General features: G+C 34.8%; 2 protein-coding genes across 2 annotated transcripts in view; one reads left to right on the top strand and one right to left on the bottom strand.

The window, feature by feature from the left end:
* LOC130895473 (purine nucleoside phosphorylase-like) overlaps positions 1–25,976 on the bottom strand; it is a 320,652-nt gene that overhangs the window by 40,256 nt on the left and 254,420 nt on the right. The gene's annotated exons all lie outside the window — the stretch shown is intronic.
* LOC130895821 (hydrocephalus-inducing protein homolog) overlaps positions 1–25,976 on the top strand; it is a 141,327-nt gene that overhangs the window by 92,903 nt on the left and 22,448 nt on the right. Inside the window, exons 47-60 of the mRNA XM_057803372.1 lie at positions 505–808; positions 1,974–2,207; positions 2,878–3,181; positions 7,789–7,937; positions 10,369–10,680; positions 13,109–13,293; positions 13,879–14,059; positions 16,305–16,437; positions 17,899–18,277; positions 19,696–19,948; positions 21,322–21,527; positions 23,774–23,969; positions 24,512–24,736; positions 25,548–25,717. Coding sequence (XP_057659355.1) covers positions 505–808; positions 1,974–2,207; positions 2,878–3,181; positions 7,789–7,937; positions 10,369–10,680; positions 13,109–13,293; positions 13,879–14,059; positions 16,305–16,437; positions 17,899–18,277; positions 19,696–19,948; positions 21,322–21,527; positions 23,774–23,969; positions 24,512–24,736; positions 25,548–25,717 — 3,231 coding nt within the window. The remainder of the gene's footprint in view (positions 1–504; positions 809–1,973; positions 2,208–2,877; positions 3,182–7,788; positions 7,938–10,368; positions 10,681–13,108; positions 13,294–13,878; positions 14,060–16,304; positions 16,438–17,898; positions 18,278–19,695; positions 19,949–21,321; positions 21,528–23,773; positions 23,970–24,511; positions 24,737–25,547; positions 25,718–25,976) is intronic.

The following is a 25,976-nucleotide window of genomic DNA, read 5'->3' as shown; positions in this document are numbered from 1 at the left end:
GTTTTTTATTTTCAGGAGCGTAGTGGTGGATCTAGGTTTTATTTACAGTTTAGAATCAATGGAAAAAACTCGAGTCGTTTCGCTCAAACCGAGTCAATAAGGCCTGGGAATAGTTCGAGTATTTGATCGATCAATTTTCGGATTAGACTGATTTTGAGTAGGGAAAATGATATCTCTGTAGATAACTCCCGACATTAAAATGATTTTTCACGACTTTTCGTTTGTAATTTTGTATCAAATGTATGCAGACTTTTCGTTTTTGGAAAATCAGTCATAACTCGATTCCTTGTTAAAGAAAGTACGTTTGGAATTTCGGTTTTTCGATCAAGCTCTTTCATAGATAGCTTGGGTATCTTTATTTTTCTTCTCGGGTTTGATGTTATCACTTCCTGCCGAAGTTCACTGTATTTGATCGTACCTTTGTTATTTGTGACATCTAAATCCATTCAGGCAACTCTCGTAACCAGCAAAACGATTCTAATTTACTGTGTTATTCTATTTTAGGGTTAAGAAGGAAAAAGAAACAATATTAAAAATTAGTTGTTTCACAATTGTTTCTTCCACTGGAAGTGCTAATCCTGGAGAAACAGTTCCAATAAAAATAACTTGTAAGCCTTCGACTCTGGAAACTTTGAAAGAAGTTATAGTTGTAAATGTATCGGAACCGATAAGAAGTTTAAATAAGGGCAAGACTATCACCCTACATGCGGAAGGATCAGAACCAAAACTCGTCTTTGATGATTTTCATAGGATGTTTAAGGAACATTTTATTGTAAAGTATGAAGAGGAACTAAACAGACCAAATGACGTAATTATCCCAGTTTGTTTCTATCATATACATCTTTAATTCATCAATTCTCGGTCCTTTTTTTATGTTTCTGTTGATAAACGGTCTTGGTTTTAATTATCATTGATTGACTTCTTGAATTGGTCGAATCAAAATCCAATTGTATACTTATATCAATCAATATATCACCTACCACAGGACTACCAAGAAGAAGAAACTTTCTGAAGCAAACTTAAAATAAGTGCAGTACCAAAAAATGATTCATAGCTAAGTATGTGCCTCGAAGTATCTTGGAAGCTAGGCTGTCATCAGAAACTGCATGGACACCAAAGAGGACGTTCGCAAGAGGAAAAAAGTAAGAAGTAGTGACATCGTGATAGTTGAAGACAGAGCTGCATAGTTACGGCCCTTCCTGCGAGGTAGTGTCTTACGGAGGTTCCACAGGGAAGACAGGAGCAAGAGATAGAGGATGTTTGTAGTTGGTAAGGGAGAGGCTTCCGAGTCCGTCATACCAGACACATAACAACAAGTCCTGACGATACATAAAAGTATTCGCCTACTGAGGAAAAAAACCCCAGACCAAGAAGACAAGTGTGTATAGCAAACATTAGATAAGATTTCCCAGAATCTCCCATAGAACTCAAGGGGGAGGATGGAGTTAACGCGCGAAACTGTGACCCGAATGAGGATGAGGACCTGTCGAAATGACATGGGGTTGGTGGAATGTTCTTCGCGCCCATCCGTGGATCTATCCTGGGGTGAATGCTTAGAGGGACGGGTTTTCTCATCCGATAGAATCGCGATATCTGAGGAATGGTGAATCTTAGGAAAAAGACCATTTTTGTAGAGAATCTCAAGATCTACAGGTTATTTTTGATAAAACTTACTGTTTAACCCAACCTAAAATTTATTTGTAATGATAAACCTGTAGCTCTGTATCAATATTTGACTTTCCGAGAATTTTTGTTATTTGGTGTGAATGAAATACATTTTAAATTTCAACTTCTATCCAAACATAAGACAGACATCGATGAAAAATCATTGAAACAGTCCGTTTCAAGTGACTATTTTGACAAAGACCTAAATAAGATCGAAAACTTGATGGTATACGAAAAAGCTATTCATAATCAAAAGAGACTTGAAATCAAAACCATTTATCAGCTAAAAATTATCATGAAATTTTTAGATCGGAGCGTACACCTACTTTGTTGTGTCAAAAAATAGTTTGAACTTCGAAAACGTATGCGTAAATACGAGTTATTCCTCGAAAATATATATACAAAACATCGGACAAGTTCAAGCAGATACTTCATTGAAAATTTTCGATTGTAAAAATTTTACAGTTTCGCCATCATTTTTAAGAATAGAACCTTACAGCACTGCGGGTGTTTCTATTACATTCAAGCCAGATACCATAGATGTGAGTATATCTCGTAAATATATCAATTTTCTTAGAAAAACGAGAAATTGTGTGAAAAAATTTAAACAAATTTCCTAAAAGTAGTGAGCTTCTTGGACTCGATGCGGTTCATATAACAATTAATCAGAACTTGTTGAAAATTCAATTCATTACAGAAAGTTTTCGACGTAAAACCATTAATTCTACCGAGGAGCGTTTCAGTATTACTAAACAATCATAGCTAAGTTGGAATATCATACTGAATACACTGTTTACACCACCACTACACCAACACTCAAAACTACACTGTCTAACGCGCGTTTCGATAACTTGGTTATCGAAAAGCGCGTTAGACAGTGTAATCGTGAGTGAGTTGGTGTAGTGGTGGTGTACTCAGTATAAACAATCATAGAATAATTAATTCTTAAATAACATTTTTACGTCAGATCCGCGTTTGCTGTAACTATCATTGTTTCAATCACTTCATCGTCATAACTATCTAAATTATTATACTTGCATGGGCGGTGGGTGTAAGTACTGAAACCCATTTAATCCTAGATAATTTGATATGAAAAATAACAAAAAAATAATTTCGGATGATCAAGAAATCAATGAAATGGGATAATTTCGAATATTCTGAATTAAAAAATAAATGTGTTCGTAGTTAAATCGCTAATTTATTTATTTTCAGATATTTGAAGGGAAATTGGAGTGTCGATATAACGCTCAAAGCTCCAACTGTTACATTTTGAATTTAATTGGGAGCAGTTGCGTGCCCCAAATTAAAATTATCAACATACCATCAGAAAACGATAATTTGTACCAAATATTTTTTACGCCCACATACGTTGACGAAATTCGGAATCAAAATATTTGCGTTCAAAATGTAGGAATAGTTCCGTGTCAAATCATTGTCAACTTTTCCAAAAATTATAAAAACATGTTCCACATTCAACGGAACAGACATGAACAAGATTCGAGTGAAACCAAAACTGGTGAGTTAATAGGTACAATCGTTCATCTATTAAAGTGTTTCACATGATTTTTTATTTTTTGTGTCGTGATTAGTAGTTTTTTTTCAGATTTCGTAGTTTCAATCCTTTCTTGTGTTACGAACAAGCTGGCAAAATGGCTTCTTAGGCCGGCCTAACTAATATTCATTGAAAAGTCGTTTACAATCTTTTTACGTTTTAAATTTAAGAATAATCTAGAGTTTTCTTCATAAAACTCCTCAATTCCTAGTAATGAAAAAAAACGGAGGTATTTTTCAGATCTTGTGCACTTCTTTCTTCAAATTCACATTCTTCTTTCCTTCAATTTTCTGTTTTCTTAAAAATTTGCAACGATTTGAAGTCCTGTCCCTCGTAGAACGTAGATTCAGTGCTTCTGTATTAAAATACGTGGTCAAACTTTCACCGCACTATGCGTGAAAAATCGCGACCGCACTTATCCTACTGACTGCGCCAATTATATTTTCGGTATTCGAAAATATGGTTTTTAAAAATTTATTTAATATAATTAATATTACAAGCGAACTAACTAATATTCATTGAAAAGTCGTTTACAATCTTTTTACGTTTTAATTTTAAGAATAATCTAGAGTTTTCTTCATATAACTCCTCAATTCCTAGTAATGAAAAAAAACGGAGGTATTTTTCAGATCTTGTGCACTTCTTTCTTCAAATTCACATTCTTCTTTCCTTCAATTTTCTGTTTTCTTAAAAATTTGCAACGATTTGAAGTCCTGTCCCTCGTAGAACGTAGATTCAGTGCTTCTGTATTAAAATACGTGGTCAAACTTTCACCGCACTATGCGTGAAAAATCGCGACCGCACTTATCCTACTGACTGCGCCAATTATATTTTCGGTATTCGAAAATATGGTTTTCAAAAATTCATTTAATATAATTAATATTACAAGCGAACTAACTAATATTAATTGAAAAGTCGTTTACAATATTTTTACGTTTTAATTTTAAGAATAATCTAGAGTTTTCTTCATATAACTCCTCAATTCCTAGTAATGAAAAATAACGGAGGTATTTTTCAGATCTTGTGCACTTCTTTCTTCAAATTCACATTCTTCTTTCCTTCAATTTTCTGTTTTCTTAAAAATTTTCAATGATTTGAAGTCCTGTCCCTCGTAGAGCGTAGATTTAGTGCTTCTGTATTAAAATACGTGGTCAAACTTTCACTGTACTATGCGTGAAAAATCGCGACCGCACTTATCCTACTGACTGCGCCAATTATATTTTCGGTATTCGAAAATATGGTTTTCAAAAATTCATTTAATATAATTAATATTACAAGCGAACTAACTAATATTCATTGAAAAGTCGTTTACAATCTTTTTACGTTTTAATTTTAAGAATAATCTAGAGTTTTCTTCATATAACTCCTCAATTCCTAGTAATGAAAAAAAACGGAGGTATTTTTCAGATCTTGTGCACTTCTTTCTTCAAATTCACATTCTTCTTTCCTTCAATTTTCTGTTTTCTTAAGAATTTTCAATGATTTGAAGTCCTGTCCCTCGTAGAGCGTAGATTTAGTGCTTCTGTATTAAAATACGTGGTCAAACTTTCACTGTACTATGCGTGAAAAATCGCGACCGCACTTATCCTACTGACTGCGCCAATTATATTTTCGGTATTCGAAAATATGGTTTTCAAAAATGTATTTAATATAATTAATATTACAAGCGAACTAACTAATATTCATTGAAAAGTCGTTTACAATCTTTTTACGTTTTAATTTTAAGAATAATCTAGAGTTTTCTTCATATAACTCCTCAATTCCTAGTAATGAAAAAAAACGGAGGTATTTTTCAGATCTTGTGCACTTCTTTCTTCAAATTCACATTCTTCTTTCCTTCAATTTTCTGTTTTCTTAAGAATTTTCAATGATTTGAAGTCCTGTCCCTCGTAGAGCGTAGATTTAGTGCTTCTGTATTAAAATACGTGGTCAAACTTTCACTGTACTATGCGTGAAAAATCGCGACCGCACTTATCCTACTGACTGCGCCAATTATATTTTCGGTATTCGAAAATATGGTTTTCAAAAATGTATTTAATATAATTAATATTACAAGCGAACTAACTAATATTCATTGAAAAGTCGTTTACAATCTTTTTACGTTTTAATTTTAAGAATAATCTAGAGTTTTCTTCATATAACTCCTCAATTCCTAGTAATGAAAAAAAACGGAGGTATTTTTCAGATCTTGTGCACTTCTTTCTTCAAATTCACATTCTTCTTTCCTTCAATTTTCTGTTTTCTTAAAAATTTGCAACGATTTGAAGTCCTGTCCCTCGTAGAACGTAGATTTAGTGCTTCTGTATTAAAATACGTGGTCAAACTTTCACCGCACTATGCGTGAAAAATCGCGACCGCACTTATCCTACTGACTGCGCCAATTATATTTTCGGTATTCGAAAATATGGTTTTCAAAAATTCATTTAATATAATTAATATTACAAGCGAACTAACTAATATTCATTGAAAAGTCGTTTACAATCTTTTTACGTTTTAATTTTAAGAATAATCTAGAGTTTTCTTCATATAACTCCTCAATTCCTAGTAATGAAAAAAAACGGAGGTATTTTTCAGATCTTGTGCACTTCTTTCTTCAAATTCACATTCTTCTTTCCTTCAATTTTCTGTTTTCTTAAAAATTTGCAACGATTTGAAGTCCTGTCCCTCGTAGAACGTAGATTCAGTGCTTCTGTATTAAAATACGTGGTCAAACTTTCACCGCACTATGCGTGAAAAATCGCGACCGCACTTATCCTACTGACTGCGCCAATTATATTTTCGGTATTCGAAAATATGGTTTTCAAAAATTCATTTAATATAATTAATATTACAAGCGAACTAACTAATATTCATTGAAAAGTCGTTTACAATCTTTTTACGTTTTAATTTTAAGAATAATCTAGAGTTTTCTTCATATAACTCCTCAATTCCTAGTAATGAAAAAAAACGGAGGTATTTTTCAGATCTTGTGCACTTCTTTCTTCAAATTCACATTCTTCTTTCCTTCAATTTTCTGTTTTCTTAAAAATTTGCAACGATTTGAAGTCCTGTCCCTCGTAGAACGTAGATTCAGTGCTTCTGTATTAAAATACGTGGTCAAACTTTCACCGCACTATGCGTGAAAAATCGCGACCGCACTTATCCTACTGACTGCGCCAATTATATTTTCGGTATTCGAAAATATGGTTTTCAAAAATTCATTTAATATAATTAATATTACAAGCGAACTAACTAATATTCATTGAAAAGTCGTTTACAATCTTTTTACGTTTTAATTTTAAGAATAATCTAGAGTTTTCTTCATATAACTCCTCAATTCCTAGTAATGAAAAAAAACGGAGGTATTTTTCAGATCTTGTGCACTTCTTTCTTCAAATTCACATTCTTCTTTCCTTCAATTTTCTGTTTTCTTAAAAATTTGCAACGATTTGAAGTCCTGTCCCTCGTAGAACGTAGATTCAGTGCTTCTGTATTAAAATACGTGGTCAAACTTTCACCGCACTATGCGTGAAAAATCGCGACCGCACTTATCCTACTGACTGCGCCAATTATATTTTCGGTATTCGAAAATATGGTTTTCAAAAATTCATTTAATATAATTAATATTACAAGCGAACTAACTAATATTCATTGAAAAGTCGTTTACAATCTTTTTACGTTTTAATTTTAAGAATAATCTAGAGTTTTCTTCATATAACTCCTCAATTCCTAGTAATGAAAAAAAACGGAGGTATTTTTCAGATCTTGTGCACTTCTTTCTTCAAATTCACATTCTTCTTTCCTTCAATTTTCTGTTTTCTTAAAAATTTGCAACGATTTGAAGTCCTGTCCCTCGTAGAACGTAGATTCAGTGCTTCTGTATTAAAATACGTGGTCAAACTTTCACCGCACTATGCGTGAAAAATCGCGACCGCACTTATCCTACTGACTGCGCCAATTATATTTTCGGTATTCGAAAATATGGTTTTCAAAAATTCATTTAATATAATTAATATTACAAGCGAACTAACTAATATTCATTGAAAAGTCGTTTACAATCTTTTTACGTTTTAATTTTAAGAATAATCTAGAGTTTTCTTCATATAACTCCTCAATTCCTAGTAATGAAAAATAACGGAGGTATTTTTCAGATCTTGTGCACTTCTTTCTTCAAATTCACATTCTTCTTTCCTTCAATTTTCTGTTTTCTTAAAAATTTTCAATGATTTGAAGTCCTGTCCCTCGTAGAGCGTAGATTTAGTGCTTCTGTATTAAAATACGTGGTCAAACTTTCACTGTACTATGCGTGAAAAATCGCGACCGCACTTATCCTACTGACTGCGCCAATTATATTTTCGGTATTCGAAAATATGGTTTTCAAAAATTCATTTAATATAATTAATATTACAAGCGAACTAACTAATATTAATTGAAAAGTCGTTTACAATCTTTTTACGTTTTATATTTAAGAATAATCTAGAGTTTTCTTCATATAACTTGGGTAATTGTCATCATAACTCTCTTCATTTAATATATTATGAGTTGTTATAGAGATAATATTATTTGTTACAATAAAACTCGTTTAATTGTAGATCAGAACAATACTACTGCACCAATTAACATTAATTTGGTCCCTAAAGAAAGCGCTGAGTTTGGGATTTCATTTAAACCGAATACACGTGTTATGGCGTTTGGACAAATTGAGTTACTGATTTTGAATAATCCGTTCGAAACTAAAAAAGTGAGTTTCCATTTATAATTTATGAAAATATTTGCTAAATACCTTTTAAAAGTTAAGATTTTCACAATAATGATTAATCGCCTGTTACTTCTCCTCACCTTGGCTCTTGGTTTCCACTTCACCTCTTCCGTGGTCAATCTCTACTCCGTTTTGCAGTTGGAGATTTATCCGTTATCTACATCATACGATTATCCGATGTTTTCGCTTCTTCCACGGTCCAGTAGAGAATTTCCATTTCTGTGGCTAACACGGGATGCTTCTGGTTAATTTTTGGTGTAAAGGTTATCACAAGTCTGACTGTTGCTTTGTAAAATCGTCCCCTTGTTTCTTGTTTTTGCTCCAGCTCCATGGTTATGTCAATTCCATTCTCTGTTGTATCGTTTTACCTTGTAGTTCCAATTTGCACCTGATGGGCTCTTCTGATGTTGTGATGCATACGGTTTTATTAGTTGAAAAAGCTGGTTTGTCATATTGTATGGGTATCTCCTCCTGGGTACTTACTGCTCGATTTCAATGGAATAGAATTAATTTTGTTCGTTATAATTTTTGTAATGATCAATGGTGTATCCATAGCAGATTTCTTCCCTTGTACGAGTAGTTACCGGTTCTTGTTTATCTCCTTTGGAACCGGTTGAGCAGGTTTCACTCCTACTGGATTGGCGTAACTTGGGTATTTGCTACCGGTGTTCCTTACGAAGAATTTCAGGTAGGGAGTCGTATAAGTAAGCAAAACAACGATTAAACACAATTTCCTGGGTTTTTCTCACTTAATTTAGGACGCACTGGCGTAAAAACCTTTTAACGGATTTAATAAAACTACGGACACTCAATTTGTTTCGGGTCTTGTCTTCTCTTTAGGCTACGTGGCGAACAGCTGCCGAATCTTCGAGAACTGCCTTTGTTCTTCCGTGTTTCTAGTGGTACCGACTCAGTACCATCTATTATATTGCTGCGTGTGCAGTATGTTGCAGTATTACCTACTCTTTGATTAGTTCTGTTAGATAGTCTATATACGAGGATATATTGAAAAACTCTTAGCCTACTATAGAAACAAACAAAATTTCAATGTCAAAATATTTTATTACTCAACATATTCTCCTCGGCCACGTCTCTAGACCTTTCAAAAACAATGTTTTTCCTTGCTCTGCAAACCAAACCTCCACAGCTTTTATTACCTTCTCGTTAGAAGAAAATTTACGACGTTTTGAAGTTTTTTGAAGAGATTATAGTCGAACGGAGCCAAATCTGGTGAATAAAGGGGGTGTTTTAGTAATTCAAACCCTAAATCACGAATTTTTTGCATGGCAGCATGAGATTTGTGTACTGGGGCGTTGTCATGCAAAAATTTTCGCTTTTTATCTGCCTAAATGTAAGGTAGTCTCGTTTCTATTTAGTGTGTATCTGTTATCAGTTTCTTTTGTTTGTAACGCTTACATTTGGCTTTGATTTCTCGACGGAACCATGGAATTGTATTAGTGTTTTTGTTGTTGGTTACTTCAGTAGCGTTTTCTATATTTTTTCTGGTTTTTCCTCAGCTCTCGTTTATATCTTCCTCTGTGTTCATTGGTTCTTTTTCTTCTCGCTAGTTTTTTTTTATATAAATCTTTTTGATGTCTGTCGTATCAACATAGGGAATACTTTCTATATTTTACTCCATCAACTACATCAAACTAACAATTAAATTAAATAGATTATGAACATTTAGTCTCGAAGTTTAGGATATTTGGAATTATTTTCTAGTCTTGTGCTGCAGCAATCGTTGTAGTTAAGGCGCAAAATCTTTTCCGAATAGGGAATACGAGGTCTGGCTATTAAATAACGAGTCTGCAAGCTTAGAGGGCGCCCCCTAGACTATACACGTCCCAAAACACGTTTCCGTCACTATTATAGTATTTGTGCAGTAGCAGTTTGAAAGGAACGTGTTTTTTTATCGTGACGAAAAACAGAAGCAACGTATCAATCTCAAATTTCTCTTTAAATTAAAACTGAGTACTATAAACTGTAATCACTGTAGATGACCAGCGCCCATATCGCTCTCTCTGACTATTTCAACTCCGGAAACAGTGACCAAAATCAACCAAATTGTGCATGCAGATCGTCGAATGAGAATCTGGATGATTCTCAAGGCTGTAAACACCGATAATTAAACGGTTAGAAACATTTTACACATGACAAAAGTTTTGGGTGCCAAAAATCTGACTCCTGACCAAAAGCTCTTGCGTCAACGGTCCTGCTCAGATTTCCTTGAAAGGTTAGAAAGGATCTGCTTTGAAAGGGATCCGATTTGAGCAAAAAACGGCAGAGTTCCCAAAGGCATTCACCAAAGAACCCTTTTTGGAAACCAGTCTCGTTATTTAATAGCCATACCTCGTATTAGCACCTTTCCTTATGGTATAAATAACTATCCCATTTCATTTATGGTATATTTCAGATTGAACTATATGGACAATGTTACGGAGGTGATGTATCTATTACCGGTTTACCCATTTACAATCCATCTGGTTGGAAATCGAAGAAAAATGACATCGCATTTACTTTGGATTTTGGATACGGACCACTTAAAATCGTTCAGAAAAAATATTTTTTCATCAGAAATAATTCGACGACGTGCGCATATAAATTCGAATTCGGTAACGGTATTCCAAATCTGGCTTTCGTCCCGAATGTTGGCCATTTGAAGCCACTCAGCAAAAAGGAAATTTCTGCTACGATATCTTCGAAAACACCCTTGGATATAAAAAATGTGAGAATATCTGTTTTATTCCTTAATATTAATTGGTATTTAGAAACTTAGTTAGAACGTTTGGGACGTTTTTATGAATCAATTCTGTTCTTATTTCAATATCAAGTTCGCTATTGAAACCATCCCGCATTATTAAAAGGAGTAGGAGTAGGATTAATGCAAAAAAGGGGGACACAATAGACCCCCTTTTTATATTATTATCTAATTAACCAAGTGAATGTTGGAAAGCGACATTATTATCCCTCCACTCCCTCTATATAAATATTTATTATGATGGAATAGGAAAATTTAGATTTTGTACAAATTTTGTATCGAGAAAATCAAAATCATCAATATTAAAGTCCCAATTCTCGATGATAAGAAGTAGCATAATTATTAAAAATTATTAAAAATATATAGGTGATGAAAAGTAATTACGTACGTAGTATCGCCATCCGGTTCAGACTAATGGAAACCACGATTAATAACAACAATCAACGTTGAAAATCAGTTTATTATTTTATATATTAAAAAAATTGATGATTTCCATTCCGAGTCCGTTCTGGCGTTCTACTCAACCGATTTGTAAAATTTTTTTTTTCAATGAAAGGTATTGATGCACAGATCAGCCATCAACCATCGGAATTCATCTAATTTTTACCATTCTCAAGTTATACTCAAATGCGATTTTCCCCTGTACATTACTTATGGGAGTTTTTCACATACACACGTTCTATCCTCAATATCTCAGGTTCTATTCAAGATAGAGACTTCGTTTTAGTTTAAGAACACTCGCTGAAATACTCTCTTTCTTTTGAGTTTTTGGATACTCAAATCGGTTGAGTTGGAGAGGAGCTAGACGCGGACATTCAATGTAGAGTTATGGATTTTTGTAGGTTTTTGGCAATTTTTCTACATTCAAAGATCTATATCTCAGGTTCTATTCAAGATAGAGACTTCGTTTTGATTTGAAAACACTCGCTGAAATATCCTCTTTCTTTTGAGTTTTTCAACACTCAAATCGGTTGAGTTGGAGAAGTTCTAGGCGCGGACATTCAATGTGGTGTTATGGATTTTTGTAGGTTTTTGGCAATTTTTCTACATTCAAAGATCTATATCTCAGGTTCTATTCAAGATAGAGACTTCGTTTTGATTTGAAAACACTCGCTGAAATATCCTCTTTCTTTTGAGTTTTTCAACACTCAAATCGGTTGAGTTGGAGAAGTTATAGGCGCGGACATTCAATGTGGTGTTATGGATTTTTGTAGGTTTTTGGCAATTTTTCTACATTCAAAGATCTATATCTCAGATTCTATTCAAGATAGAGACTTCGTTTTGATTTGAAAACACTCGCTGAAATATCCTCTTTCTTTTGAGTTTTTCAACACTCAAATCGGTTGAGTTGGAGAAGTTCTAGGCGCGGACATTCAATGTGGTGTTATGGATTTTTGTAGGTTTTTGGCAATTTTTCTACATTCAAAGATCTATATCTCAGGTTCTATTCAAGATAGAGACTTCGTTTTGATTTGATAACACTCGCTGAAATATCCTCTTTCTTTTGAGTTTTTCAACACTCAAATCGGTTGAGTTGGAGAAGTTATAGGCGCGGACATTCAATGTGGTGTTATGGATTTTTGTAGGTTTTTGGCAATTTTTCTACATTCAAAGATCTATATCTCAGGTTCTATTCAAGATAGAGACTTCGTTTTGATTTGAAAACACTCGCTGAAATATCCTCTTTCTTTTGAGTTTTTCAACACTCAAATCGGTTGAGTTGGAGAAGTTATAGGCGCGGACATTCAATGTGGTGTTATGGATTTTTGTAGGTTTTTGGCAATTTTTCTAAATTCAAAGATCTATATCTCAGGTTCTAATATAGCTACAGAGTTCGTTTTGGTTTAAGAACACTCGCTGAAATACCCTCTTTCTTTTGAGTTTTGGAACACTTAAATCGGTTGAGTTGGAGAGGAGCTAGGCGCGGACATTCAATATGGAGTTATGGATTTTTGTAGGTTTTTGGCAAATTTTTCTACATTCAAAGATCTATATCTCAGATTCTAATATGATTTCTGATACTTATTTAATGGATTCGATGCGAGCGTAACCGCGGGTAAAAGCTAGTTAATTATTAATTATTGAGACCATTAATTTAAATAATAACTATCCCATCATTTAAGTTGGACCAAATTACATATAAAGTATTTTCGTTTTTTTATAAAAAATCTATTGTCTCAAAGTTTGGAAAGTTTCCACAATTATTTTTAACTCATTTATAATGATTTGTGCTGAATATCAAATTCCAACATTTAAATTTCATTCTTACTTATTCTATTTTTATATCTATATCTTATATGAGTCTTTAATGCCACAAATGGCACTCGTAATAAAAGTTAACGATTCATTTTGCGATTTATTATAGTTTGAGCAAATTTTATATACCTAATTTTAGGAACAAATAGAATTCAGTTACGTTCCAATTACTTTCTTGGTACCAAACGATACAGGTCTTAGCTGGGACAATAGATATTTACTACTATCTTCATCGGATAAAAAGAATGTTCCATCCGACGACGCTGATAATACACAAACATATTTCGATGATTGCGTTGAATCTGCCATTGAAAGTTACACCAGGTAAGCGAGATTCAGTTTTTAGTCTTTTAATCCACCAGAAACGTCAAAATTATTTCAATTTGCTTCTTATTTTTCCGCGATATCCATACAGAAATTTCCTCTTTAAATTTGTTGGGTAAAATCCCAATCATCGATTTGCTTGTTACTGGTAGTCTAACGTATGGTTAACTTATGGTAAGATATAACAGAGCGTATTAGTCTTGGTCAAGTGTTCATACAGATCACATCTTCTAAAAAGACATTCAACGTCCATTTTTCAACTTAAAAATGGTGCATCATCAGTTTTACTAATAGAGCAAAAAAAAATTGAGCTTCGTTTCATGTAACATGTCGTTGGTAGGTTATTAAAAATCATTAACTGCATCTAAACCATTTTGCTCTAAAGCTCGTGTTGGAATAGTTCGTTGCTGACCTTTTTTTAGATAAAACACTTTCTAAAATATCATTTTATTAGAAATAACGGGCACTAATTTACTTAATTCGTGTACACAAACCTGTTTTCCGTAAGCTGCGATTAGACCTAATTGCATCAAATCCCGGAACACCCCGTATAACTTGTAAGTATAATTCTTATTCCGTTTACAGCCAAAATCCTACCGAAAAAGATGTAAAGACACAATTGGAAATAGATAATAAAGAACCTCCAATATTAGTGAATAGTGAAGATTGGGAAATGGTGAATTTCAATGTACTATTCACAACGGATTTCGCAACCTACAAATGTAGAACGTCAGAAGTGATTTTTCCTGATACATTCGTTAAAGATGTAAGTAAATATGGAACTAAAATTACCCACATTACTCAACACCCTCACATCATGTTATAAAAACCATCGAGAAGATGTCAATCAAAGCTTATTGGTGCGTTATCAAGACTGATGCCAAATGTAACACTACCAAAGGCGAGCAGAAGAAGAGACAACCGTTGTCTACGCAGCTCCAGTCTGGAGAGAAACCATGGAAGTGGCAGGAACCCAAAAAAACTGCAAAATAAATGCAGATAGAGCAATTCGAGTGTACAGTGCATACCGGACTATTTCCTCTGTCTTAGTAGGAGTACTCGTCACAGAACGACATGAAACGCACTAGGAACCGACAACACTACGGCTCGAAATACCCTCATGCTTAAATGGCAACAGCGATGGGAAACACAAACAACTGGACGAGAGCACTAATTCAAGCAGCAGAAAACACGACGTCTCTGGACAAAAATGTTTCAGAGCTTATCTGTCGACGACGACGACGCCGGTCATACCCCCTTCCATGGAATACACCAAGGGAAATATGCCAGAGAGACATGGACACCATCATCACTGCTGGAAACCTTGTACCGACCCTTCTGGTTTCTAACAAAAATTGGACCACCACGATGATAGAAGATATCCTTAGAATAAAGAGAACTGACTTTCAATATGGAAAACTCAACAGTAATATATTGGACAGCACAAACTTCTGAAGTAATGCTCCCAAACATTCAATCAGGTGGAAGCAGAAAGAGGTTTTGTTTTAGTGAGTGGGGCGCCCTACTAAGCGAGTCCCACACATTGTACGTGAAAAGTATTTTCACACCTATCAAAAAAACATCAATAAACATAAAAAAATCCATATTTTTCATATGAAAAATTGTAATGACATAATTATCTACTATTTTTGAGTATGAAATTGGAATGAACCAAATGTAGTTATAAAATATTTATCCTTTTGAAACATTAACTTCAATACCTCTATCTAAATTATCTAAATCGTTTGGAACCAAGCAGTTGATGGTTCTCTTTTTTCCATCAATAAGATAAAGTTGATGATTATCAATTCTAGAACCAGATACTCTTTGAAACGTACACTTCGATTGACTATTTGAGACACGAAGATTGTCTGAAAATATTCCGACCTCAATCTTAGCAATATCTCCTTCTTCTACTGCAATCCATTAAAGGATGTTTGAGATAATATTTTCCTTTATTTCTCTATTCTTTGCGACGTGTATTAACGTGAAGGACTTTCCATTGTGTAAGCCAAGACATCTTCCTTCTTTCCATCCCTCTATCCATTGTATCAAAACAAGTAGTAAAAGGATTAAATTTGTTATTTTGTGAACCGTGGACTTTAAAGAAAATCCTGAATCCCATCCACCGATTTGGAGATTTGGAAAGACGTTATTAAAGTAGTTGCGCACCAAGACCGCGTGGTGTGGAGGTGCACTATCTTGATCCAGCCATAAATCATTTCTATGTGGAAACTACCGGTTCAATTCAGGGAGGAGAAATTCTAAATGTCGAGGACCTGTTTCGTCGATCATATCTCAAGATCGGAGCCTCGGGGAAAAAATTATGAATGAAAGTAGCCCCGAGAAACACATGGAAATAACTTCCAGATTTTTACGTCCACCACTAGAGGGTTTATTTGAAAATATAAAATTAAAAAAACAAAATTTACTCAATAGTAAGTGTTTGACTGTATACTATATTAATATTGAGTTGTTTAAATATTCCAGAAAGTTTAGGAGTAACTGATTTTATATATGGCAAAGGTGTATAAATACGTGGAATAGAAATGTTAGAAATGACGTTTGAAAATGATGATTCAATGTTTATGTCAATGTTAGATGTATTATACAAAATTCTTTTTAAAAGATACGATGAATACATAAGCCACGTTGCCAATAAGAAACCGCTAATAATATAGCTGGCAAAGACTTCTTTACCGTTAGATTGTCCAAGTTTTCTCAAATTTTCGTTTATCATCATCAAAAGCAAAATCTAAATCTAAATCTAAATCAAAAACAACAGAACTCCACACTGTTTACACTATTATAAGGCCGGCACCGGACATTGGGGCCAATGTGTGGATCGAGATTTGTGGTGTTGGTGCCAGTTGGCGCCAACGTTGACTAGAACGTTGGTAGTTGGCCGTGCGCGTTTCGATAACCAAGTTATCGTCTTCAGAGACTAAAAGGGAACTCAGCCTTGTGTTCAGTACACGCAAAATATAATTTATTTCGTCTTATTTTTTCAGAAAAGCACCTTTTCTTTTGATATTAAAAATACTGGTATAATTCCTTTATATATAGAATGGAAATTATTATGTGTTGATGTCCTACCGAAAAGCCAATCGTTTCTGATTCCGAAACCAGATGAATCAAACTCCAGTAAGTGAAATTTTTATGAAAATAACATATCACACAATTCGTTTGAACATCTAGCCTCACAAAATAATGATTAATATTCATCAAACATTCATCTAATATTATAGATATTGGGCCTTAACCGGAAAGGTGGGACCTTTTGGTACACAAAATCGCAAATGTAGCTTCAGAGCTTGGATTATGTATGGTTCCAACGGCTTTGTCTGTGTCGGTTCATTTCGAGCCTTGAAATAGTGCTTACATGGCCAATGTTTGTCTTCGAAGCAAAAATTATAGTTAAAAATGTTCACTTAAAGTTAGTATAGCGACTTCGGCGTTAACGAGCATCTCTGAGAAAATACAGTTTGAAAAATTGTGAATAATTAATCACGGAAAAGACAATGGTGTACCAAAGTACATTGATTTCTTTCAAAAATACTGAATTCGCCGCAATCTTTATGAAATTTATGCAAAACAAAAAGTGCCAACCATATTGTCACTTTCACGGAGACTGTTCCAGGAAACTGATGATGAGATTGATTTTTCCACTACAACTTTGTACTCTACGTCGTTTGGACAAAAGGCAAGTTGCCTATGATACATCCAGTGAAGGATGGGTGGAAGGTACAACAAAATGTTACACGAAAGCTCCTTGATAAAGGAAAAAGAGCAGCTATTCTACAGGAGGAGTTAAAAGAGGAATGGATACCGGAATGTCTGCTTTTAGCAGCCAAGAATATTTCGGATTCCAGCTCTGCGATACAACTGCCGCAGTTTTCGAAAACTAGTTTCAAAAATACAAGCCGTTTACATAACTAGTGTCTTTTCCAATCAGTTTGCTATACCAAATTGGCGATGAGGATAAAGGAATACAGAGTTTCATGTGTCTTGTGCAGAGAGGTCTTGTTTGTCTTCGTTTGCCTCTTTAGATGATGAAACTAGATGCGGCAATGGGGCTGCACCGACACCGTACTCCTGATAGTCATGGTTCAGTTCAATTGCCGTTCCAGAAGTAGCCAGCGTTGCAAGAAGAACAACCTCAAGAAGAGCAGCGCTGGAACCACCTCAAAGATTAGATCCAATGGATTCTATGATATTGGAACTTAGAGCTCAAGTGTACAGACCTTTAAAGGACACCATCAATATGTGACCAAGAAACTTATTGAGTTTTAGAGGTTGTAAAACTCAACTAAAGTTTAAACAGAGTTCGTTCGCATCAGACCAGGACTTTATGGTGATGAGATCATTGCACATGGTGAAATGTAAGACTTGTATATGTGTCCTTTTTCTCGTTAACTGTAACTTCTGAGACCCTGTCAGTAGATTTGAGAAATTTTCTTTATATACCATAGATAATTTGATTCTAAACATTTTTTGGAGGAAAAATCGTGGAGTAATAATCGAGAACTTCCTGTTCATGAAAAACTTATACTTATACACTCTATATATTTAACATTGAGTAAATAATATAATTTTTCTATGCAGATGAGAGAAGTAGAAATAATTCACACACAGTACATCAAAAATCCTGTCTCTTCAATAGAAGTGATTACCCAATTAAAATAATACCAGAAACCGTAGTCATAGCTCCGAACGAAGTAGCTCCAGTTAAACTTGCTTTTGTTCCTAATATCGCTTGCCAGTATTACCTAAGACTCAAGTCGAATATTAAATCGTTGAAACCGGATTTGAGAAATATCGAGATAGATATAACGGCTCAAAGCTTAGATCCAGATTATTACTTCGAACTAGAAGATTCTGATTATATGGAAAAGAGAGCCGTGATCAAGTGTTCAAATAACGATGCAGCTAATTTAAAAGTTGTGGAAATACATGCTATTGGAGTCGGCGAAGCTGTGACTAAGTAAGTTTCATCTTTTTCCGGGTTTAAATACACTAATTCTTGAAGCATATTTTCCTTTCCGATCTACTTCCAAAGCATGTGGTTTTAAACGCATCGACTGCTTCTTCGCGTGTGGAAAAACGTTGATCTCGCAAATTATTTTTGATCTACGGGAATAAGAAATAATTGGGTGCCAAACAAGACCCATAAATTCGATGTTTTGACTATTCAAAAACGTTTTTGTTTGAAATGATGTGTGAGAGGTCGCATTGTCTTGGTGGGGAATGATTCGTCTTCTGCGTTTGGTTTCCATGATTTTTTCAAACATATCTGGCAAATAAATGCTAGTTTACCATTTAGAATCGACCGTTCTACGCTAATCTAACTAAATGTTTATGCAATATTGAATATATGCGTCTAGAAGTAATGCCCAAGTATGGCCAAACCTCTGAGTACGTTCACCATTAAAAAGGTCAAACTGGCTCGTCTTGAACGACACACATAGTCGATTGTTGTTTAGCTTCGGGTCTATGATTCGTCGCCTGTAACGAACCCAAATTACATTGACATATGACAATATATTCTGAGCACGTTCACAATGACACACATGTCAAACTTTATGACGGCAATGTCAGATTTGACATAATCACATCAGTGTTGCCATATTCCAAAGTGGATTATTTGCGAAATCGCTTATCCGCGATAGCTGCGCCATTCAATTTCGCGGATTATCAGAACTTTTACTGTTTGTCTATGGCTCAAGATGGTGTAGGATATCCCACGATAATGGTTGCATTTTAGTTTGTTGCCCTTTTTATGTATAGATGTAATGTAAGCTGTTTTTCAGTCTTCGGGTATATTTTCACCATTTATGTATTTTGTTAAATCACAAGCTGATGACAAGAAGATTTAATTTGTTCAAATTCCTTCAAATTTATGTCTGACTGTGTTCAGGTCTATCCCTGGTCAAAAATGTACCAACACTTTCGCCTTCCAATGTATGCCTCTATTTCTTGACTTTTCTGTCCTCAAGTTTCTCTTTTTTATTTTCAATAAACTTGCTCTCGTTTCTTCTCGTCAACAATTTTTTTTACGTTTCGGCATTCCACCAAAATTTATCACTTTATGAATTACCTTTGATACCTAAAATTTCTTTAGCAGCTGTTCAAATGTTGAATACTGTATTATTATAAATTTCCTGCAGATTTTTCATCTGTAATATGGTGATCCATATTCGGGATTTCTTCTGTTGTGTTTTTCCTAAATGGAAATAGTATTTTTGCTTTGAGATTTCGAGTTTCTTGTGTATTGTGTACATGTATCCTAACATATTTGTAGATAGACCAATTTTCGATTTTAAAATAATAAGGGTGTGAGTAGAAACGTCGAAAATACATCAAACCAATCGATTTATCCCCTAAATTTGAATATTTTTACAGAGCATTCACTTTAGTTAACAGTAGCGATAAATGTTTGAATTTCAAGATGGAACAACTAAAGGAAGAGAATTCGTTATCGTATTTCCATTGCATAACTCCATCTGCAGTTGTTGAAAAACATATGAAGTATGAATTGATCGTATGTTTCACGCCACAACAGATAGGTACTTTTGAAACAGAGTATTTATTTACCACACAAGAGAAACAGACCGAAACTAGATTTATAATTGCCGGTTTCTGCACAAATCCAAAGGTGAGTAAAAAATCCATTCAAGTTACGAAATATCCATTTTAAAACCGTCGAAAAGCCGCACAGAGGAAAATATGACAGACTTAAGTGGACAAAAGTCTAGTCAAAAGCTTGGAATTTTCCTTTATTAATTGGTAAGACGCTTGATTCTAATATTTCCCGCCATATGGTGTTTCATTTAACAAGAAACATTCCTGAAACAGATAAGACATTATATTTCCACACTCCTTATTAAATATACATCGCAATCTATCTGTAGAGTTAGAATTTAGCAATTTGTAAATGTATACCCCCATTCAATAACGAAAAACTATATAACCCCCAAGTTACCCCAACGATTTGCTTTAACTATCCTTCTAGTCTTTGAATGTTTTTTGCGATATTTTGCGTTTTGGTTGATACATAATTTTGTTCGGACACAAGGAGGAAATTTTTGAAATAGTGGGTTAAGTTTCCATGGAAAAATTAATAGTAGTTTATAACTTAATTCGTGCGGTTTTTTTTTCAAATAGTATCATTCAAAGTATTGCCCATTTGAAGCTATGTACTTTCCCCATCTTTCTGGCAATTTGTGGATCCCATCTCAAAAGAACTGCTCCAACTTGGCAGCCAAGAATGATTCAAGCCAATTTTTGATATCTTGCTCTGGTGTAAACCGTTTCCCTCACTGGAAAGCGTTTTGCATCGACCGGAACAAATGGTAGTCAGAAGGGGCTATAAGGCTGGTGAGGTAAAACTTCCCATCCACTGTTTTCCAAATAGTTCGGAATAGCAACGTGGGGCCGAGAGTTGTCATGATGGAAAATTATTACTTCGTGTCTGGTTGCATATTCAAGGCGTTTTTCATCTACTACTCTCTTCAAACGGATTAATGGTGTTCGGTAGCGTTCTACATTGATGGTTTCACCCGGATTCAGCAGCTCAAAATACAGCACACCCTTATGATCCCACCAAATAGGGAGCATTACCTTTGAACCAGCTTTGCCGTTGAATTGGCTGGTTGGCCGGATTTCACATATGATATTTTGCGCTTAAGGTTGTCGTAATGGATCCATTTTTCATCACCAGTAATAATCCGATACAAAAATGACTTCCTTCTGTGGCGTTCCAGCGGCATTTCGGACATGCAATGGCTGCTTGATACACCCAAAGATTCTGCGAGATCTTCTTGTGTTTGGTAACAGTCTTCATCGAGTAAAGCTTCCAGTTCTTCATCTTCAAACTTTTTTGGCTGCCCAGGACGTTCATCGTCTTCCAAGCCAAAATCACCACTTTTAAATCTTATCTACAAAGAGTGAATTACAATTAGAGAATCCATAGAAATCATCAACATTCCAAAATATCTACATATAGCTTACAAAATTTTATTTCACCAGGTTTATCTGAAACAACCTCACCTGTACATTAAACCAACATTGTTATCATTACCTAGACAAGAAAAAATGATTTTGATAAATGACGAGAATCGACCATTTGGGTTTAAAATATTCAAAAATTCATTGTTATCTTTGGATCACCTTCAGAAACTCAAAGTGTCACCTATGAATGGATCATTACCTCCTAATTCTCACGTTGAATTACAGTAAGTATATGTACTTAACTATTCTGTTAAGGGCGCACGGGGGACACCAAATATAACGATATAATTTTTCTTGAATAGTTAACCAAAAGATAAGATCGCTGATTTCTTGAATTCTTTAACGTTTTCATTGACATTGATATTTTTATACTGTGTTTCGTTCATTCTTGTTGTTATTGTTATTAACAGACTTCGGAGAATAGAACTGTGAATAGTAATTGGCAAGTGATTGTGCATTTTTTTCATTGTAAACTATTGAGCTTTCAACTAATTCTGAACGTGTCCGCGTTCCTAAGTGGATAGCCGTGCTAAGACCTTTCTGAAATTGGAGAATCGCGCTTACGAATTAGGCAAACGAATTCAAAGATAAATAAGGAAGGAATAGTCAGAATTTTTAATTTCTCAGATCATTCACAATGGACCATGTATGGGGTAATGAGATCCGGTCCCCATTACTCAATTCGTATCGAAAACATCAATTTTTTATTGAAAAATAACTGAAAGACTATTTGTAACATGTTTAAGGTTACATTCAAATAGTTAATGGTTTTCAAATGGCAAGAACCTCCAAGAGAGATGAAAAAAATTACCGTAACTGCGATTAAAATCGATGGGAGTCTCGGAAATTTTTCGAAAGCTTTCAACATTTTCAGAAGTACCCTGCAATAGCGACTAAAACAAAACCAGTCACAAACCAGTATTTTTTTCAATGCTTAGTAATATGCTGTAGAAACTAAGTTTTTTGTCATTTTAAAAGAGTGCTGGTGATGATTGGTTGCGGGGATTTATGAAAATAAACCACTCAATTACTCTCCATAAGCCGGAATAAGTACCAGTAGGAACAACAGTTTTTAGTAGGGAAAAATTCGTCATTTTGGCCAAGAACAAGTTCAAAAAATGTATAACTCCAATGCACAACAAATATTGATAAAATAGGAATGTCCACAGCTCAAAAGCCTGGAAAAATTTCAGTCGAGAAAAGTGCAAAACAAGTTGGGTTCGCTACGAGCTGAGAAAGAGACAGAAATATCACAATTGTGCTAACGCAACTCCAGAAAACAGGTCCAGACACTCTTTTTTATAATCTTATCCAATGATTTTATTCTCGTGTCCATCCCTCTCCATATCCTAGATGAAATCCAGCCACTTGATATCACGTTTCACTGCTTGATGAAGACAGCGTTTAATTCAGAAAGCAGAAAGTACAAGGGTTGTCTGACAAGTTTCCAACCTCAGTCTGTACGCTGTTTTCAGCGAAGCTTCAAGTCTTTCAACCCTTTGAAAATTGCTTTTTCCTTTTTCAAGATATTCATTGAAAATTATCCCACGCGCATTCCAAAAATCCGACGCCATGACATTGCCTACAGATGAAACGGTCTTTTGGAGCTCTTTGGAGCCGGTTCTCCCTTTTCGTGACGCAGTTTCTGTTCCATTGTTTCTGTCACTTGTCACTTGTCACGTGTTTTTTTTCTCGTGCGAAAAACAATCGCAAATCAATCTCAAATTCTCGTTAAATAGAAAAAATCATTTTTCGGATTGTTTTGATGAAACATTGCCAAACACTCAATGAAAACATCTTCACGACGCTGTTTCTGTCACTTGTCACTTGTCACGTGTTTTTTTTCTCGTGCAAAAAACTGGAACAATCTCAAATTCTCGTTAAATAGAAAAAAATTCCGTCTTAGTGCTATAAATTATTGCAAGAGGCCTATGGGGACAATTCTCTATCTCGTGCGCGTGTTTTTGAGTGAGGGCCGAGAGAACACTGAAGATGACCAGCGCCCAGGTCGCCCTGTGACTGTTTCAACTCCGGAAACAGTGACCAAAATCAACCAAATTGTGCGTGCAGATCGTCGAATGAGCAATGGCTGAGGCTGTGAAAATTTTACACGAGGTATTATATATGACAAAAGTCTGTGGGAAGTTGGTACCAAAAAATCTGACTCCTGACCAAAAACTCTTGCATCAACGGGTCTGCTCAGATTTTTTTGAAAGGCTAGAAAAAGATCTGCTTTGAAAGGAACCCCGTTTGAATCGATGGAAGCGGCAAAGCAAAAAACGGCTCCTAAAGGCACTCGCCGAAGAAGACTTCCAGCACTCCTTCGATCAATGGAAAAAAACGTATGGAAAGGCTCGTTATTTAATAGCCAGACTTCGCATTTCTAATCTCTGCACAGTATCTAATCTCAATACCATTATAAAGTAATTAAAAAATATATTGATGAAATTTATAATGTATTTTTTTGTAGAATTATTTACAATGCTGAAATGGTAGGAGAAGCTAATTTTTCGGCGCAATGCTCTGTTGAAAAGATGGCGAATCCTTTGACATTGAATATTACGACGAAATGTTTCCAAATCGAGTGCAAAATTCAATATGTCAATCAAAACGGAGACCATGTTACTATGGATCCTAATATTGATAATATTATCGATATGGGAAAGGTTTGTGAAAATATATTTTATGAGGTTTTGTTCCACATCATGAAGGTAACGTCCCCAATTCTCGATACGTTGGTTTTCTGATGTGTGTCGGTACTTTTTTCAGTATAACAGGTATCAATTTATCAATGGATTTTGCACTATGGATCTTGAAGTATCACTAAAAACCCTATAAGAAAAAAAATCAGAGGATAAATTGGAAGATCGGGCTGGTCACTGCTAATAGCCCCTGATTGAGATGAAGTGTTCCGTTTGATCAGAAGGGACATCGATACTCTTATGGTGTTTGCAGTCTTGCTGTCCCGCGAGTCCAACTCTTCTAGTCGTTTCATTTTCCTGGAAGAACCAACTGAGTAAATTGCACACCAATCTGATTCTAGAAGGTTTCAATGAGCCCAGTAGCACATGCTTTGTTTTTTCACACACCCATATGGGCAAACGCGGCCTGGGTAGAAAAAGATTTTCGTAGTTGAAAAACCTTCGAGATTGGTTAAACTAAAAGTTTAAAACATTTTACCAACAGCTACTTTTTGTTTCTAATTTAGATTGGAATCAAAAGCAGACATCTTCTAATGATCACTTTCACGAACACGGGAGTAACTGGATTTTTCTACAACTGGGTTTTCAACAAAGTCAACATTGCACATTTGATAAATATCACTCCGAAAAAATCCAAGGAATTCATTAGTGCTGGAGCCGTAGTTGAACGAGAACTTGTAATAGAAACCTTCAAAAAATACACTCTCAATAATTACCCCCTGAAAATTGTAGTGAGTATTTATTAGCATAACACGAAATATTTTGAATTCTCTTTTCTTAGGTATTTCTTCGGAAAATAGGACCTTAATTATCACTTTTTTGTTTTTGTTTACTTTGTATACTATCTAATGTTGCTCTTTCATTAATTACCTGACAGAATCCTACTCTGTGAACAAATTATCTAGGTTAGGTTAGGTCAAAATAGGTTAGGTTAGGCGATGAGTTTTTGCAATGAGACTGATGACATTTGACAGCATTGTGACAGCGCTCTGCATCATACCAGAAGTGAACATTGAAACTCGTAGTTCCCGAACGATGAATCTCGGCGAGGCGGTGAGTTTTTTTGAGTGAAACTGGTGACTGGCACTTTGGCAGTACTTTGCAGTACACCAGAAGTCAACTTCTCAACTCGTAGGTCTCGGAAGAAGTCTCTTGAAAGATTTTTATTATTAAATCTAAGCTTAAAGAATACTGTTCAATCCTACTTGATACGAATCGGGTATGTAGCGCCTTTTATGAGATTCATGGGGTTCATTAGCTTCCAAAACATGTTGTTATAAAATTTCATTACAATATTACCAGTAGTGTCAGTAAAATGTGCTCTTTACTAGAAATTATTTAAAAGTAATACTGTAAATAAACCGTCTGCTATAATAAAATATTCTAAAAGGAAACCTCGAAGACGCGTCCGCAATTAATAAAATGTAATTGTATGTGATTTCGCCGAATTGTTGAATTCCATTTTAACTGGACAGGTCCGAGACCTAAGGACCGATTTCTCGAACTTGTTCGTAACAGAGCTCTTACAACCGCTTTTTCCAGATACCATACGGACCTACTTATAATATAAAGTTGAACATATCAGCGGAATATTCGATGTGTAATTTCTCATTCTCGACTTACAATTTTGGTAATTGCGTTATACAACCGGGTATGAGAAAGTACTATTCAGTCAATTTGGAAGTTAAAAATCGTGAACCGCAACCTGTAAAGTAAGTATGTATACCGGAATAATTTTCTTAAATAGATACAATCATCTAATATTTCCTTTCACAAAATGAATCACTCATTCCAGATTGGGAACTACGTTAAACTTTTCTAGGCATTTCAAAGGTTATTAAACTGCATTCGTGGACTATTCGTCGTTTTTCATTCAACGAAGCGGGTTTGGTTTTATAAATTTCGCACTTTATTGCTTTTCCACATTATTCAGATCGCTTACTATAAGATTCCTCATTCAATTTTCAGTCT

This window comes from Diorhabda carinulata, chromosome 6 (genome assembly GCF_026250575.1).
Source record: "Diorhabda carinulata isolate Delta chromosome 6, icDioCari1.1, whole genome shotgun sequence".
Classification (NCBI taxonomy): Eukaryota; Metazoa; Arthropoda; class Insecta; order Coleoptera; family Chrysomelidae; genus Diorhabda; species Diorhabda carinulata.
The sequence above is the reverse complement of the archived record's forward strand: the minus strand, read 5'-3'. Positions and strand labels throughout refer to the sequence as shown.